This window comes from Macaca mulatta, chromosome 12 (genome assembly GCF_049350105.2).
Source record: "Macaca mulatta isolate MMU2019108-1 chromosome 12, T2T-MMU8v2.0, whole genome shotgun sequence".
Lineage (NCBI taxonomy): Eukaryota > Metazoa > Chordata > Mammalia > Primates > Cercopithecidae > Macaca > Macaca mulatta.
In genome coordinates this window covers 65023707-65042399 of record NC_133417.1, presented here as the reverse complement: position 1 = coordinate 65042399, position 18693 = coordinate 65023707, and the positions used below count along the sequence as shown (strand labels likewise).

General features: G+C 42.0%; 1 protein-coding gene across 16 annotated transcripts in view; it reads left to right on the top strand.

Moving 5' to 3' along the window:
• ITGB6 (integrin subunit beta 6) overlaps window positions 1–18693 on the top strand; it is a 161956-nt gene that overhangs the window by 36694 nt on the left and 106569 nt on the right. For 5 of the 16 annotated variants that reach the window (XM_077957108.1, XM_077957104.1, XM_077957106.1 and 2 more), the window contains exons 1-2: window positions 17978–18110; window positions 18218–18293. In XM_077957108.1, coding sequence (XP_077813234.1) covers window positions 18279–18293 — 15 coding nt within the window. In that variant the 5' untranslated portion in view covers window positions 17978–18110; window positions 18218–18278. Of the gene's footprint in view, window positions 1–13448; window positions 13472–14360; window positions 14532–17079; window positions 18294–18693 lie in introns of those variants that run through there. The other 11 variants (XM_077957099.1, XM_077957097.1, XM_077957101.1 and 8 more) reach the window with 6 other exon arrangements.

The window sequence follows — 18693 nt, the reverse complement described above, 5'->3', positions numbered from 1 at the left end:
TGTCTTAAATCATATCTTCCAAAAAATTTCCTGGAATAACTGCCTTCTCTTTATACTCCTCAAAATTCAGAATTACATATCTCTACTCTTGTTTTTATTTTCTGTTTCTAGAATCATTGTGTGGAAAAAGATCTTGGGATTCTCTATTCCACACTCACCGCCTCTCTCCAATTTGATGTGAGGAAAGTAAGACCTAGAAAAAGAAGGAGGAGGAGAGTCACTCGTTTGTTGAGAGGCTAAGTTGAGATGAGGCTTAGGTCTTCCTGCTCTGTGTTAGTATTCTTCCCCTGCACCAATTTGCCTCTTTTAATTTGTATCAATTTCTCCAACTAGATGATATGTTACTTTGGGGTAGAGATGCCTCTTGTAATATTTTATACAAGACCTTTGACTTATATTATCTCTATTTATAACAACAACCTTGCAAGGTGGCAATTATTATCATTTTACCAATAAGAAGGCTCAGGGTTAGATAAAGCGAGTAACAGGCCCAAGATCAAATAATCAATAAACAACAAAGCCAGGATTTATTGAATATCTACTGTGTGTTTGGAATTGTGTTAGTTCTCAATTCAAAGAAATTAAAATAGGGCTGGGCATGGTACCTCACACCTGTAATCTCAGCACTTTGGGAGGCTGAGGTGGGCAGACCATTTAGGCCCAAGAGTTCAAGACAAGGCTGGTCAACGTGGAGAGACCCCATCTCTACCAATGTTTTTTTAAGTAGCTGGCCATGGTGGCACGTACCTGTAGTACCAGCTACTTGGGAGGCTAAGGTAGGAAAATCACTTCAGCTTGGGAGATTGAGATGATCATACCACTGCACTCCAGCCTGGGCAACACAGCAAGAGCCTGTCTCGAGAAACAAACAAGCAAAAAAACCCAGAAATTAAAATACAATTTAGTTAAAGAACATATGTCACAGCTTCAACGTAGCTCATAAAAAATCCCAACTGAATAACATATTCAGTACTCTGGAAATTCATATAGGACAAAGATACTTGAAGAGATATTAGACATGAACTTGGCAGTTAAGGATGCTAAGGATAAGTATAATCTAACCAGATGTGGTGGGTGGGGGCAGGTATTTCCATGCTGGTAAAAATGGGCTGTTTGGGAAATGGGAAAAGAATTTATTTGTCGGGAGGTGTAGCTTTCACAGGAGAGTCATGCACGGTTAGTTACAACAGATTGGGGAAAAGTTATGGAAGGCTTTGAATGTCAGGTTAAAGTATTTGGATTTTGTTCTGTAGGTTACAGAAACTCACCAAAGATAGTTGACCTATAGAAAGAGTGTTTTGGCCTGTTGCATAACATGTGAGTGGAGGGAAAGGGCTGGGAGATGATAGACCACTTAAAGGTTACTTAAAGTGGATTGAAGACTAACTCATCACCTACCTATGAGCTAAGAAGCTTGGCATGGAGCTGGGCAGGTTTTAGGGGGTGATGGAAATAATTTTTTTGGTACAAAAATTATGACTACCATTTGGGGAGGAGGAGGTTGGAAGAGTGAGATGTGAATTTTTTAAATTGCTTGTCAAAAGCAGACAGGCTGTTTTTCTGAAGCATGTGTGGAAGTTAAGGATATAAAAGTTTGCTCTAAGGGGACATAGAATAAGGAAATAAAGAGTCTGTTCCTAGAGAGTTAAAGGCTTTTACACCCCTAATTCCAACTCACCCTTTACTTGGGCTTCAGGGGTGTGTTTCTCTATGTTTTTAAAATTGTACCTTTCTCTTTCATTCAGCGGGCATCCATGAGGCAAAGTGTGCACTGCTTTCAACCCAATGACTTCCAAGGTCATGACATCTCTTCTTGCAAATAGTATCCACACCTTTATCTTTCCCATCCAATTACTTGAAATAATCACATCAACCAAATTCATTTAATTTAACACAATATTCAATTTATTGCCTGAACAAAGATGGCACTGCTCACCAAATGGAAGTGTGGGCCACCCAGATAGGACTCTATACAATAGCTTATATTTAAGATGTTGATTCACTGACTGGCACATGGAGCTGCAAATGTGGCTCACCACAGGTCATTCAGTACTAAAACTGTAGTATCTGGGCTACAGTTACTAGATCAAGGGCTGGGTCTAAATCTAGAGGTCAAGGTGTTATATCTATAATAAAAGTAAAAAAGTATGGGCTGAACAAAAGTTGAATTTAAGATAAATACATAAATCAATGCATTAATTATGTGCATAAAAATTTTTTTCACCTTTCTTTACAATGTCTTGATTTTCAACCTTCCAGTCATTGATAGGACTCATTTCTGTACTCTCTCAAAACCCAGGGTCTATCTTAACTTTGTAGTTAAGAAAAATCTGGAAGTATCAGCCTAACCAATGTCAAGGGAAGTAAAAGTTGATCAAGTAATTCCCAAATACTATACCCTACTCTGGAAACCCAGGTTATGTTTGTTTTACTTTCCACAGGGAAAACCTGTACATTTTGTTGGGTGATCCAAGAACGGTTATGTGACCTGAAACTGTGTAGCATATGTCCCAATATTATTTCAGAGATAAAAGGAGGAAGAGTTTTTCAGCAGGATTTGGAGGGTCTAAAAATAGGGTCTTTGGCTTACATGACTAGTGTCCTTTCCTTACTTAAGGGTTTGGAACTTGTTCTGTGTGCCATATGCTTTTCTGGCAGTCTAATGCAGGCTAAGAACCCCTTTTCAGAAAAAATAATGTTTTAAAATTCCTAAAATAAACTACATACAATTAGAAATAAAGTTAGTTAGACCAAAACATGGTTATCAAATTATTGAGAAACAAATTTATATTATTGGAATACATATACCTCTTTATTAACACTTGAAAAACAAGGTCACTGGCAGAGCTAATGAACACTGTGATTCTGACACAGTGCTAAGCGTTGACAACATTTTGAGATATCTGCAACAACTGTAAAGTGATGTGAAAAATATGTGTAATTCCTGTTGGTGAGAGTTCCAGTACTGCTAATATTACAGTGGTTTGGTGTCTACATTTGTAATGGAAGAAAATGTTTAATTTCACTCTGGGCTTACTGCAAATGAAGATGCAATTTTTTCCCCTTTCCAAAATCAAAGACTCTTCAAGTTCTATCAGTAGATAAACCCAGGTTTAAAATGGGTGTATTAAAGGTTTTTTTCTAGGTAACACATAAACCATCAACACTAACTGGAGACCACATGGACAGCTCCTCAGGGGGCGTGGGGTGCCCCACTGCTTGCCTGTGGTGCTTGCTGGCCACCATACCTGGCTCCCAGCATCATGCCTTACTAAAGTGGATGCTCAGTGCATCTACTCAACAACGGCATGAAGAAGGGAATGGAGAGACAATGAGTGGGTTGGACTTGGCTCACCCTTCCTGCCCTAACATTTGGACACTCTGTGACTAATGCAGAAGGAATTCACCGAAGCCAGCTCAGAGTCCTGTACTGCCAGGAGTGACCGCAGAACACAGCACAGGCAAGGGATGGAGCAGTAATGCGCCATGGGGTGGGTGGGGGTCCATGCTCAGCCCCAAGATGGAATTCTGTCCCTTCGATAAAGATCTGGAGCAGAAAAGGAGCATGCAGCACCCAGCAACCACAGAGGGTGACCAGAGGGCTGAGCAACAGCTGAGGCTGCCCAGCTGCTTTTCTGTGGCAAGTCTATCCACATCCGCAACAGACAAGGGATTCACTCATCAGGACCCTGGCTTCATGAGAAGATCATTTGTCAGTGTGTGTTTCTGACAAGTGTTGTTAGCTGAAAGCGTGGACCGAAGGTGCCCCCCAGCCCATCCCCACCTAGGCCGCCAAGAAAAGGAGAAAAAGAGGCTGAGTTCACACAGCCTTGTGAAGTTCCTGGCAGGACCAAGTGTTAGAAACTTAGAAACAACAAAGACTGTAATATAAAGCAATTATTAAGATGAATAATAGTCATATAAACTGGGCGTGGATGATGAACGAATTTATTACATTTTGGACACTTTTGTATCAGGAGGACTCATATTGTAGAAAAGAGTAATCATAAAAATGGCTGTCATTTTAAAAAACATGCCTACTGTTGCAAGTACCACATGTAATTCTATTTCATTTTATCCTCGCAACAACCCTCTGAGCATTTCTAGCCCCTGTAGTGGATTGAACGATGGTTGCATCCAAAATATAGGTTCACCTTCCCAGAACCTGTGGATGGGATCTTATTTGAAGAAGCGTCTTTGTAGATGTAGTTAAGTAAAGGATCTTGAGATGAGATAATCCCAGATTTTTTGGGTAGGTCCTAAATCCAAAGACAAGTGTCCTTATAAGAAGAGGAAAAGACACAGAGAAGGAGAAAGGCAGAGGAGAAGACGTGAAGACGAGGCATCCAAATGATGCATCTACGAGTCAAGGGATGCCAAGAAGTGCCAGCAGCACCTGGAAGCTAGGGAGGGGTTAGGGAACCCCTTCTCCCTCAGAGCCTCCAGACAGCTTGCTTTCAGGCTTCTGGTTCCCTGAACTGTGTGTCAGAAAACTGATTTCTGTTGTTTTAGGCCACCCAAGGCTCTGAGAATCAGGGAGCTGTTGTTCTAGTTCTAGTAATGAAAACTACCCATGTGACTCTGGCCAGTCCCTGACTACCAGCGGAGCCCCCTGGATCAGGTGTGCACACCACACTGCTGCTCTGCTGCCTGGACAAATAAGTCATTCAAGTCGAATAACACTATTAACATAACAATAGTTTAGTATTAAGGTTAACCACCTGCCTACAATCAAACTGCCTGGATTTGAGGCCAGTTTTTCTGCTTAGTGCCTATCAGACTGTGAGTAAGTTATTTAACCTGAGTCATTTTCCTTTTCTTCTGTAAAATGGGGAGAATTCAAGAGGAGCCTTGAACAGGAAAGATATTTGGTGAAAACTAAGGAAGTCTGAAAAAAAGTATGGACTTTAGATAATAATAATGTATTAATATTGGTTTATTAATTGTAACAAATGGGGTAGGTGCGGTGATTCTCACCTGTAATCCCAGCACTCTGGGAGGCTGAAGCAGGCAGATCACCTGAGGTCAGAAGTTCGAGACCAGCCTGGCCAACATGGTGAAACCCCGTCTCTACTAAAAATACAAAAATTAGCCAGGTGTGGTGGCACATGCCTGTAATCCCAGCTACTCGGGAGGCTAAGGCAGGAGAATCACTTGAACCCAGGAGGTGGAGGTTGCAGTGAGCCAAGATGACACTGCTGCACTCCAGCCTGGGTGACAGAGTGAGACTCTGTCTCAAAAAAAAAAAAAAAAAAATTGTAACAAATGTACCATACTAACATAAGACATTAATAATAGGGAAGACTGGCTATGGGATATATAGGAATTGTACTAATCTAAAACTCTTCTAAAATATTAAATTACATATTATTATTTAAATGGGGAAAATATCAATACCTCGCTTCACATTGTGATAAAGATTTATAACAGTGTTTGGCACATTATAAGAGGTATTGTTAGCTATTATTGTTTTAGGGCTGTTATCAGGAACAAGGAATTCATACTTGTAATGTTCCATGAAACAGGCTAAATAATTTTTTTCAAGTGAGATGATGCAACATATTTAGAGTAAGGTTGTCTGAAAATTTTACTATAACTGTAATTTTGACTCATTCCAAAGCTAAGTAAAGCCAATGTAGTAACTAAACTTTGTTTCATGCCTCAGTGTTTCCTGGTTTTTAGATCTTTTCAAACTGTGATTTCTGACTACTACTGTAATTGCATGTAACTCGTGTGAACAAGATCTACTTTGTTTATCTGAGAAAAATGGAAAAAAGAGAAAGACTCACAAATTGCTAATATATCTCCTTTTTGTTTCCTATCTGCTACTGGATTCCATTTTTAAAGCACCTACATCATGTTTTACTTTTTCCTTAGAAAACCAAGCAGAATGAATTGCAGTGACTTCTTTACTATTTTGACCCCACAAGGTGGACAAATGACTATACACACACACACACACACACACACACACACACACACATATATGTATATTCATTCAGATTACCGCAACAATGAAAGAAGCACACTTTTGACAAAACTGGTCATTTTAAGAATTGTAGGCTTTTCATGAGAATGACAGTGTCAGTAAAAGAGAGCCAAACTCATTCAGATTGTTCCCACCTTGCCTGATGCCTGCATCATGAGAAAGCAGCAGACAATCCAAGTTTAGAACAAAATGCTGCACACTTTCTCACCTGAAGAGATGCTTCCTACCTAGGAAGAGAATGCCGTTTCCTTAAGGGAGCTACTCTTCTGGACCTTTGGCAAGTAAGATGGGTAGATGGACAGACAGGCAGATGACAGCTTGAGGACAGGCTACTGTACCAAAAAGAAAGAGACCAAGGGCAGATGCAAGCAGCAATTGGGATCCTCTGCCTAGAGGAAAATACAGGAAAACAATAGATAGTTCTGCGCGAAATTCATTTCACAAAGAAAACCAGTCTAGGTCATTCAGTAATAAAACTGTAGTATCTGGGCTATAGTCACTAGGTTAACTATACTAGGTTATTGGGCTGGGTCTGAGTCCAGAAATTTGTAATGAGCCATCACTACTGCAAGTGCCTTGTCTGAACTATTATCAGAACGGACCTCCTCTCTGGGCTTTCCTGAGAAAAAGAATCATCTCCTGGAAAACCCATCTCGAAAGATCTTTGAATTGGAGAATGCACACAAAAGGCAGCAGTAAACAAATGAATTCACACCCAAATTTTCCTAAGAAATCTGAGTACAATATTATCATAGGATAATGAAAATAGTTTTTTGTTTAATTGTTCAACAAAAGTAAGCAATTTTCTTCCCTGTGGGGCTTCTTAACGTGTTTAACAGGTTAATGCGCATTGTGAGTTTCTGATGGAAGATTTAATAGTCTATATTAAATAAACTGCAGGAGCATTTCATTATCAGGGCAAGGATTAACAGCTCTCTTCAGATCACATTTTAGGAAGCTGTGCTCCTCCTCCAGCAACATTCATAAAAATAAATTCTTCTGTTGGTTAACATTTAAATCCTGTCTTCCTAATCTTTGGTTGCCTAAAGTTTAGGGCCTAAACAATTTCAAGACCAATCTATACCATGCAACAAATGTCCAATAATCCACCAAGGTCCGGACTGAGACCAGGGCTGACAACTGCCTTTTCTGCGCTGCTGAGCCTTACTTAAGATAACTTAATTTCATCAACGCATAAGGAATGTTTGCCCCTCCCCCAATATTTGCCACTAACAGCAATTGTCTTTTATTTAAAAACTTTCATTATTTGTGCTTTGATTGAAACTTTAAAACATCAAACTCCTTGATAAAAAAAAAAGATTCAATTTCCTTCCTTTAATAAATATTGAATCTACTGTTGAGCCTCTTGCTGCATCACGCCTCGGTTGTTACACCCTCAACTGCTAGGGGGTGCCAGGAAAGGGCGCTGGGCTTAGGAGCAGCAAGGATCCACCCACAGTAGTCAGGAGGCAGCAGAGATTGCAGCCCAGGCAGGTGATTTTCATACTTCCCCAAACAAGCCTCACATCTGACTGCTCACTGGAGCCGCTTTTTGTCTGGAAGTAATTATGCCCAAAAATATATAGATTCATTACGTCTGTTGTGGTGTAAAAACCTGACGCACAGTCTTTAATTAGAGGCCAGCTGAATTTGCTTTAAAGGCTTTTCTTCTTTCTCCGCTTCCAAGTCTTGAGACATCACCAGGTTAATGACATTTTGATTAGCTTGTTAGAATAATTTATTATTTAGCCTTTTTAACGATTAAGGTGTTCATATCATACCCAATCCTTTACTCTATTTGATTCCCTGAAAACTTACTGACAGGGTTCACTGAGTATGCATCTGAAACAATCAGAAAATTGCATAAAATGGCAGTTAAAAGTAATAAATCCTCCATGAACCCGCCCAAGGATGCGCCTCAAACATGATCACTGGCTGAGGCGAGAGGATCACCTGAGGTCTAGAGTTTTAGGCCAGCCTGGGCAACAAAGTGAGACCTCCATCTTCATAAAACATTTTTTTAAATTCGTTGGGCATGGTGGCACATGCCCAGTTACTTGGGAGACTGAGGTGGGAGGATCACTTGAGCCCCAAAGTTTAAGGCTGTAGTGAGCTAGGATTATGCCACTGCACTCTAGCCCAGTAATAGAGTGAGGCCCTGTCTAAAAAAGCAAGAATAAAAAAAAAAAATAATTATTGGCCACCATTTCTCCCAGCTTTTTAAAGGATTAGAATTTTCCCTATTGTTGCAGCTGAATAAATTGCATCTTTAAGGTCAAAAGAAATTTGAAGCCCTTCCACTTTCCAAGGAGTTTTTAAAAGCAAAACATACCCATCTCTTCTGCCTTCTTACGAGGGGTATTTTTTTAATCTGTTGGGGAGACTCTTGCTACTGAAACTGACCCCAGTTAGTCTATCAGCGCAGGTAGAGAGAACTAGAGGACCACAGGGATTTTCCAGGTTTTCTTTTGCAACCAAAAAGTCATGGGGAATTCCAGAACAGAAGATGCTGGCTAATCAGACCTCCACTGGACTGAAGGAATGTTAACACAGCATACAAACAGTCTCCATACAGCACTGGGCTGCATAGTTCAGATCTTTCTGGTTCTACCAGGGAATGCTTTTTGCAGAGTTATGGCTCCTCATGACCCTCCAGGTTGTTAGAGCAGATTAGAGCTCACGATGACTCTGCTGATGAGCAGATGGTATTCTCTCTCTGAAACAGCGGGAGAAGCCTGGTGGTGATGGTGGGGTTGTTGATTCAGGGCCTCAAGAACTGCTAGAGTCATTGTTGATCCCTTGATTTCTCTCCCTCCCTATGAGGAATCTGTTTGTAAATGCTGTCTATCTTGGAAATATATCAAGAATCCACTGTCTATCTTGGAAATATATCTAGGATCCAAACACTTCTCACTACCTCCCTTACTCCCACCATAGCCCAAACTGTCATAATCTCTGCTGAAACAGCCTCCAATAAGGTCCCCCAGCTTCCAACCTTATTGTCTTATTAGTCTGCGCATCCTTGCCACCTTATAAGCTACATCATGTCCAACCAAAACTCCATAAACACTTCCCTTCTCACTTAGAATACAGATCTGGAGCCCTGACCATTGCCCCCTCCTGCCCCTCCCTCATGAGCTGCCCTCTTCCCTTTGCCTGTCTGGCCCCTCTCCTCTGGCCTCCTTGAGTTCACGTGCTCGCTCTGCTCCAGCCTCGCTCGCCACCTTGCTTGTCCACAAACCCTCCCATCCCAGGACCTTACACTTGCTCTTCCCACGGGCAGGACTATTTGTCCTGCAGAGAGCCCTGCGACGCCCTCCCTCCTTTCCCCAAGGCTGTGCCTAACCACCTCAGCAGAGAGGGTTTGCTGGCCACCCCACCTCGGCCACTCTCTGACCTCTTCCCATCCTCTATTTTTCTCAACATTTGTTACCATCTGACATCTTTATTTGTTCATGGGTTTCTTGTCTGTCTCTCCAACTGGAATGTAAGCTCCATGAGGCAGAGACCCTGTCGGTTTTAATCAACACTGTGCTGTCAGAACAGTGCCTGGTCCATCGTGGGGTCTCCACAGGCAGCTGCTGAAGCAATAAATGAGTAAATGAAAAAAGAAGGCTCAGCAGCTCTGCAAGCTGTGAGTGAGTGAACCACTTGGCAATCAGTGTTTGTTCACGCGACATCTTGCTATTTGCTTCACAGATAGGTAAAAGGGGCCTAACGAGTCTAGTTCTCAGAGTCAAGTCAGAATAAATTCACATCCAATGGTATTTTTCTGGAAAATAACGTCTTTGGATTTATTCCACAAACTAAAAGACAGAAAGAGTTCAATTCTTTTAGACTTCAATCTAATTTCTGAACCCTGACTGTGTGGGCCTCCGGAGCAGGCCTAACTCACAGGACAGGCTCCCTGTAGCTGGCAGTGTGACTGCCAGGCTCACTGCCAGCTACGGGGAGTGGGGTAGGGTGGGGTGTGGGTGGTAACTGTGAAGTGCGGGGGGCTGCCTGTGGCTCAGGGGCCGGAGTTCATCCTGAGTCATCTCCCGGCCACAGGAAATGCCCACAGCCGCACTCTCCTGGACTCAATGCCAGGCCTGGCTCCTGACCAGCAGGCCCAGCTTCCCCTGAATGGCCAGGCAACATGTTTTGTTTCATTTTGTTTTTAAGTGATTTGTACTGACTTCAAAGCAGAGAAAGATGGTGCGATCCAGGACCACATCTTTGTCTCATTTTTGGTGGCCAGAGATCCACAGGATAAGCAACAAACAAACCCAAAAGGAAATCACTAGACACAGAGCTAGAGCTAGAACCATAGTCCTGAGATAGAGAGGCAAACATATTTTTCAAGTTCCTTCTGGAATTTCACTTCTTGTTGGCATCTTTTTGATGATTCTTTGTACATCTCTTATCTACCAGGAGGTGGTTTGCAGGGTGATTCTGAACTCAGGTGGGAGGGTAGTGGCCTGTCTCCAGGGCCCTGTTTTCTGAGCAGTGAGGTGATCTTGGGAAAGTTGTGTAGCTTTTCCATGCCTCAGTTTCCTTATCTGGTAAATGAAAGTAGAATAGTCCCTATTTTATTGGGGCCTTGTGAGAACAAAATAGGGCCACCCTAATACAATATTAAATGATACCTGGCACTTGGTAAGTGCTCACTAAAACGAGCAAGAATAAACACGTGTCCCAAGTGAAATCAAAGGAGGGTTTACAGGAAACTGAGAGAGCTTCAACCCAGGCTCCAGTGTGCACAGGTGCCTCGGAGTATCTGGGAGCTGTGGGTGACTCCAGGTGGGATGGAAGCCAGATTACCATGGGGAAGTGTCTTTTAGAAAGCATTTCTGGTGAACTGCCTGAGGTGATGTTAAGAAACAAAGAGACTGGAATTTTCAAGCTTTCAGTAATTTGTTGTCATGGGTTTTTCCCCCTCACTTGAAATAAATATACACTTTCATGCATGGTTTATTTCCAGTTTTGCATTTCTTTCTTTTTTCTTTCTTTCTTTTTTTTATTTTTTGAGAGAGAGTCTCGCTCTGTTGCCCAGGCTGGAGTGCAGTGGTGCAATCTTGGCTCACTTCAACTTCTCCCCCTGGGTTCAAGTGATTCTCCTGCCTCAGCCTCCCAAGTAGCTGGAACTATAGGCATGTGCCACAATGCCTGACTAATTTTTGTGTTTTTTGTAGAGACGGGGATTCACCATGTTGACCAGGCTGGTCTCGAATTCCTGACCTCAAATGATCCATCCACTTCAGCCTCCCAAAGTGCTGGGATTACAGGTGTAAGCCATCACACCTGGCCTGTGTTTCTTTTCTTAAAGAAGGCCTCCCAAATGGTATAATCTTTAGGCCCCACAGAACCTGGACTCATCCCAAAATGGTGTAATGAAATCTTCACCATATTCCTGAAAGGTGGAGATTATCTCTCTTTCATAGTCTAAAAACTAAAGTGTTGAGAGATAAACACTCTCGCCACAGATAGGAGGACCTGGCAGGACTGCAATTTGAACCCAGGACTCCCTACATCCAAAACCAAACTCTTCCCACTACACTCAGCTTCCTCCCATTATGGGCATCATGATGGCTTTAAAAAGTAAGTGCCAGATTCAAATGGATATCCCTACACCAATGTTCATCGCAGTACTCTTCATAAAGGCCAAAAGCTGGAAACAGCCTGAACATCCATTGACAGACGATTAGGCCATCAAAATGTAGTATATCCATACAGTGGAATATTATTCAACCTTTAAAAGGAAGGAAATGCTGACACATGCCACTACATGGATGAACCCCAAAGACATTATGCTAACATGAAATAAGCCATTCTCACAAAAGGACAAATATATGATTCCACTTATGTGACGCACCTGGAGTAGTCAGACTCATGGAGGCAGACAGTAGAATGCTGGGTGCTGGGGGCTGGTGGAGGGGAAATGGACAGTTACTGTTTAATGGGTGAGGAGTTTCAGTTTGGGCTGATGAAAAAGTTCTGGAGATGGTCGGTGGTGAGGATGGCACAACAGTGTGAATGCTCTTAATGCCACCAAATCATATACTTAAAAATGGTTAAAACGGTACATTTTATGTTATGTATATTTTACCAAAATAAACAAAAAAGGAAACCCCAGCCTAGAATGTAAGGCCTAGGCCACAAAACATTTCTTTAGCACTTAGCAGCCTGTGGGCATTGTGAACAAGGATGACAGGAAAGTGTTAGACATCCTTCTTTAAGGGAATCTTTCTGAAGGTCGCAAAAAATGGAACAAATGTATCTACTTCCAGGTTGCTTGCTCCCCCTGTTATGCACAACCACAAGTCAGCCACAGAATTCTGCAAACAACCCACTGTGCAAGGCGTCACACTCAGAGGTACCTCACAGTGAGACCCACAGACAAAGCAGCCATTTACCTTGCCTTCTTTTAGCTACTCACAACGAAACGTTTTCACAAAAAGACACCTGGAGGTGGAAGACTTGCTACCGGTACTTGAGATGAAGCAGGTAGCACAGCAAGGCCCGCCCAAGAGCAGACAGCCGTGACTAAAGTCCCCAGGTTTCCAGTTGATTCCCAGGCAGGTTGACTCAGGGTTTCCTCTCCCAGGAGTGTTGTAAGGTGCCCCGGGGCAGGCCCAGCTGGGGCCTGGACTGTCTTTATTTGATATGGATGAATGGCTGGCTCTGGGAGAGACTCAAGCTAACTGCAGTGACTCAGACACCGGTTCACTAGCTTCCTGAAGTCAGAGCACCGCCGAGGACAGCCCATTTCTAAGTCTCTGAAGTCAGAACCAGCGGAGGGACAGAGTGCAGAAGTTCTGCATCCCTGAGCTCCGAGCTGCTCTGTCTACGCCTGTGCTGCTTAGCCGAGGCCCCTTGAGGAGGGTCAGACTCCTAGATGGAGTCACAGCCCCCAGGCTGGGGCTCTGAGCAAACCGGATGGTAGGATTCTATCTGATGAGCCTGACCAGCCTGTCTGAAAATGTGGATGGTATGACAGAACCTTTGGATGTTAAGGAATGTAATATCCTCTCAACCACCCACAAGTAATGGGAATTTGCTGTAAGAATACACATTACTTTAAAAGAGACGGGATCCTGGGGAAAATTAAGAGCGAGGCCTCTGAGAGATCCAAGCTGGATGGGCATTTGGGATCCATGGCAGCTGTAGGCCTGGACCATGCTCCTTCCCCCCGGCAGAGTGAGTTTGTAGATCTGACTCTAGCACTGTTCAGTTTGTGTGGCTGAGGGCCATTCTTTGCTGATTGCATATTGGTCCTCTCATCTCCCACCCCATGTAGCTTTCTTCTGCCTTGGGATTCTGCCTCGGGCTTCTGCCTCTATGTAGCTGCCGAGTCCTCCTAACATTGACTCCAGAAGCACCTGGTTCCCTCCAACCTTATGCGCTCTCTCCATACATCCTGCCAGCCTCACCTTCCATTATCAAACTCCTGATTTTCCATTTCTATTTCCCATTTCAGATTCTACATACACAGAAACAGAGGTAAGTAATCCAGTTGGCATGGCTAAGGAGACACAGTTGTCATTTGGGGGACTTTACAGGATGCTGGCATCTCATGAATTGACAGCTCACCGAACAGGCAGGGCCGCCACCCTCCACAGCAGTGTGGATGTGGTACTTTCCAAAAGAGGACAGCAGGCACCCCACTCAGGAAGCAAGGCTATGTCTCCCCAGTGTCTTGCCCCTTGGTACAAATTAGCCAGCAGTCCCAAGGTGCAAACAGAGTGGATAGATATTCTTTCATAACATTATTCTACTTTATATTGTCTCAAATTCCCCCCTGCCTTTTCTTCACGCTGCATTTTAAGCTTTTTCTCAGTTTTCGGCACAACCCAAGCAGGGAACACATTTTCCCTTTCCTGATTGTATTATTTACCTTCCTAAACCATTCATTCATTTACTTATCTATTTACTCAATATCCATGAAGTACCTGCTTTGTAACTGGTGAAATACTAGACAATGAAGACTTAAAATTCATGCATATTCTCAATATAAACATTAATTGACTACTTACAAAGTGCCAGGCATTGTGTTACTTGCTGGGAATAGAAAGATTACTGAGACACAGTTGCTGTCTGGTACATAGCAAGAATTGAATAAATATTTGTTGAGTAAAGGCAAGTATTTTGACAATTACAAGCAGAGCAAAAAGGGCTATCTTGGGGAATGTCCACAGGAAGAGAGGCCTAGAGAAACCAAAAAGTGTTTCCTGCAGACACTAATGTTTACACTGCGACCTGGAGGGCAAGCTGAATTAGCCAAGTGAGAGGCATGAGAGGGAACCCAAGGCATGCAGGAAGAACAAATGGTTTGTGCGAAGGCTTGAAAATTAGGGAGGGTGTGCATTGGAGGGGCAGTCATGGGGGACAGAGAATAAATAAATCAGTGTGATTATGATTCTAGGACTGATATGGAAGTCTTTATGTGGAATGGCACAAGTCCATTTAAATACATGGTCAAATCATGGTTTTGGAGTTCTCCTAGGACCTTGTTGCTACCTGCATCTGGTTGTCAGAGGGACATGAGGATGGTCTAGAAGGGGTATGTACCACTTCACTCACATTCTGTTGGCAGATGCTGGTGGTTGGGATTTTCTTAGCTGCAAAACAGGCCAGGAGAAGTAGTCTAACTGTGTTCCCAGGAAGGAAAGATTGTTGGTGGCAGCTAGAACCATGGAGAGTTTCCAGGGAGTGGCATATCCAGAGCTGGGCAGCCATCCCGATCCAGCTCCTGTAGAGTGCCTGCTCTTGGCTGCCAGGAAGGTCTGTGGGCAGACAGACAGCTCAGGACCTGGGGAAACCTCTGGAGCCCAGGGCAGCACTTGTCAGTCCAAGGCAGTCTTGTGGGATGTAAAATCTTTTCTTCCAAAGTGAGGTTTGAACGTTGCGCATTCAGTCTCTAGACAGAGGTGGATTTTGAGTAGGAAATTGACAAGAACTATGAAGGGCCTGAGCTTTTACCTGACTTGCAAGCTGACAAGTTAGCTTGTCATGGATTCGTGGGTACTGATGGAGACATGTGATGCCTGGGTCACAGAAAAAGAACTTTTTAATTCACAGCAATCGCAGTGGTCGGAGTGCCAGCACATTCTTTCACCAGTTCCCCAATACCATTTCCCACAAGATGGCACAAAAGAAAGAGGTGACACCTGCACATGTAGTAAGATGTGTTGTAAGAGAAGAACTTTGAGTTTAGGGAAGCTGAACCTTTTATAATGGGCAGTAAAACAGGCCTACTCTTTGTTCTGGAGGTTGACACTGTTTCTAATTTTTCCTTTTCCCTAAAGAGGGACACTATCTCTATTTTCAAAGGCTGTTCACCTTATAAACATCCTGGAAAAGACAGTCCAGAAAAAAGGCAGCCAGGGCCTCTGCTTGTAAGATGTGCAGAAATGTGAGAAACACTTGAATTTGTCTTCCAACAAAGACAGGTTCCTCTTTAGCAAGATGGAGTGTTCTTTAGATAGAAGCTTCGTTTACTAAATCCTTCTCCTCTTGATCTCTAGCTATCTAGAGGCCCCAGGGCTCCGTCCTCAGAGCTCTTCCCTGCATACATTCACTTCCTGGAGGGATCTCATTCAGCCACATATCTCTGAACACCATCAGCCTCATATCTTTAAATCCGTGCTGATAATCCCAATTTACAATTTGCACTTTGACATTGCCCCCATTTCCAGACCTAGATATCAAACTGCCTATGTGGCATCTTAACTTGGTTATCTTCTAGCCATCTCAAACTTACCGTATTCTTGATCCTCATCCTCCACCTGAAACCTGATTGTTCCTCAATGTAACCCCTGTCAGTAAAATGTATCACTCAGGCAGTAAAATATATCTGTGCCAGCTAGAAACCTCTTTCTTTCATATTCACATCCAATCTATCAGCACAGTCCAGTTTCGAAATAGATCTTGAATCTGATCACCCTTCTCCTCCTGCACCACCAGCATCCTAGTCCCAGCCACGATTGTGTCTGTTCTTGACAGAGACATGTGTTCCTGTCTTGCCCCATTCACCTTCCAATCTTGCCCCATACATTCTAACTGCCTCAGCAGCCAGTGTGGTTCTTCTAAAATGTAAATTAAATAATATTATTTCTCTGCTTTCAACCTTCCAATGATACACAAGGCATAGAATAAAATTCAAGCTAAAGACTACATATGATCTGACCTCTGCCCCCAAATCTGATCACCCTCTCTCTCCCTTCTTGTATTCCACTTGCCCTTGAAAACACCTGCCATTGGGCTGTCTCAGGCCTTCATACTTAGCTGTGTTGCCAAAGTCATCTAGGGCTCTCTCAGATACCAGTTGGTCAGGGAAACCCTCCCTGACTATTCTAAAGAAAATCGCACACTCCCTCGCCCCTCTTTCCTTTTACCCGGACTTACTCTGATTCATAGCCCTGGGCACTGCCTGATTTTAGGAGTCTATCCCCTGCACTGCCCTCCAGCCGAGAATATATGCTGCCTGGATCCAAAAACTTGGTTGTGTCCACTGATGTAGCCTCTGCTTCAAAAATAATATTGGACACAAAGTAAATGTCCAAGAAGTACTTGTTGAATGAATGAATAATGAATGAATAATAGTTAAGACTGGATTTTTAAAATGACAATAACAGAGACACAATTTGTGGCTCGATCTTTCTTCTTCAAGATAAATCAACTAATTTTATATAAATTTTCTCCCAAAATGCACATCTTCCAATTATTCAAGAATTCTGGATTGTTACTGCAGAATTCTTGCCATGTTTTTCCAGCTTCTTGGATATGATGGAGTTCAAAATTGAACATAACATAGGCTTCTGAGAAAAGCCTAGGTAGTCTATAATTAGTTTCTCTCTTTCTTTGGTTTTTATTTTAAAAATTATTTTATTTTAGTTTTTATTTTTGTGGGTACATAGATATTTATGGGGTACATGAGATGTTTTGGTACAGGCATGCAACGTGTAATAAGCACCTCAGGGAAAGTGGAGTATCCATCCCCTCAAGCATTTCTCCTCTGTGTTACAAACAACCCATTCATAGTCTTTTAGTTATTTTTAAATGTACAATTAAATTATTGTTGACCATAGTCCGTTTCCCTCTGTTTACAGGTTTCACATGCTTACCTAGTAATGCTCCTTGAAAAGATTATCTCCTCAGACATAAGCCCGGCCACAGAAAAGTCTCTCTAAGGTCAGCAGTTTCGAGAGTGACGAAGTGAGAATTTGATTCTTATCTGTTCACAGACTCTACGAATCCCAAAACACCCTCCTGAAGAACACATTGGGGGAAAAATACAAACAACCTTATGGATTTAGCCATAGATCATATATATGTTAAATTGTCACTCTTTCACTCAACAAATAAATATCTCCTATGTGCCAAATCATGAGCCAGAAGTTGGAACAGCACATTGTGAAAAGAACTTGGTCCCTAGCCTGAGGGATTCAGAATCTTGGGCACCATCATTTCTGTTTTCATCATTGTTGTCATCAATGTCTTTTGACACAGTCTTATTTTGATCTCCTTTGGTTTTTGTATATTATGATTATTTCCAATATCATTTTAAAATAGGAATTTCGTACTTACGGAAAAATATATGCCATCTAATTTGAAAAATAAGGAAACAGTGCTTTGCTTTCCCTAGCCTGCCTTCTCATTTACTGTAAAATAATAATTTTTCTTTTTCAGGGTTCATTTCAATTTTTTGAAAAGGGTTTAGCAATGAAATACAAAAATCTCAGTTATTTTCATTAAGCTCATTTTTTACTTTCCCCACATATAGGCTATATGCTTTATTTAATATCTTTATTCTTTACATTAAGTTAAAATTATTTTAGAAATGACTATTTCAATTGCTGTTTTGACATTTCATTGATCAATATTTCACTAAAGATAATAACTTTCTCTAGGATGCAGAGAGACTCATATAACTTACACCAGAATTTCCACTGAATGAATTTCCCCACCTTCTTGGTGATTGTACACCTGCCTTCCTTATAAGGCGAACAAGGAAGTAAATCATGTTGAAGTTGCTTTTAAACACAGCTTTTCTGCTTTACCTGTCCAGGTAGCCTCTGTTTTCATTTCAGTCTTAATGAAAACTTTCTAACTTACATCTCAAGTTTCTTTTCAAAGCAGTGTAAGTAGTATTTAAAATGTTACACTTCAAGAAAGAAAGACTTTAACGATATTCAGCTTTGGTCTTGTAACGCTGAAGGTAATTCATTTTTTAATCGGTCTGCACAGCAAGAACTGAAGCGAATGGGGATTGAACTGCTTTGCCTGTTCTTTCTATTTCTAGGAAGGAATGATCACGTACAAGGTAAGACCTACGTTCTCCGATATATTGCTTTCGTGGTATGCTTGACAAACTTGTCATTTGGTTCAGAAACTAGATCTGAAGTCATGTTTTATTTGATCTGTTCCATTGCTCTTTTGTCACTGAGTGAACGCTTTAACAAATTACAGACAAACACCGGGCAGTTCCCACAATGAATGCTCTAGGCTTAAGGTAAATAAATACAAAGGTTGCACAGGCATTTTAATGAGGAGAATTAAATAACATTGCTGCCCAATGGAACTTAGTGCCACTGTGATAACCATTTTTGAAACTTTTCTATTTTATTCTACCACAAGATCTTCCACTTAAGAGTAATAATCTTGAAAGAGAGAAAGGATTTATTTCAAAAACAGAAATACCTCGTTTAAGAAAGAAGCATTTT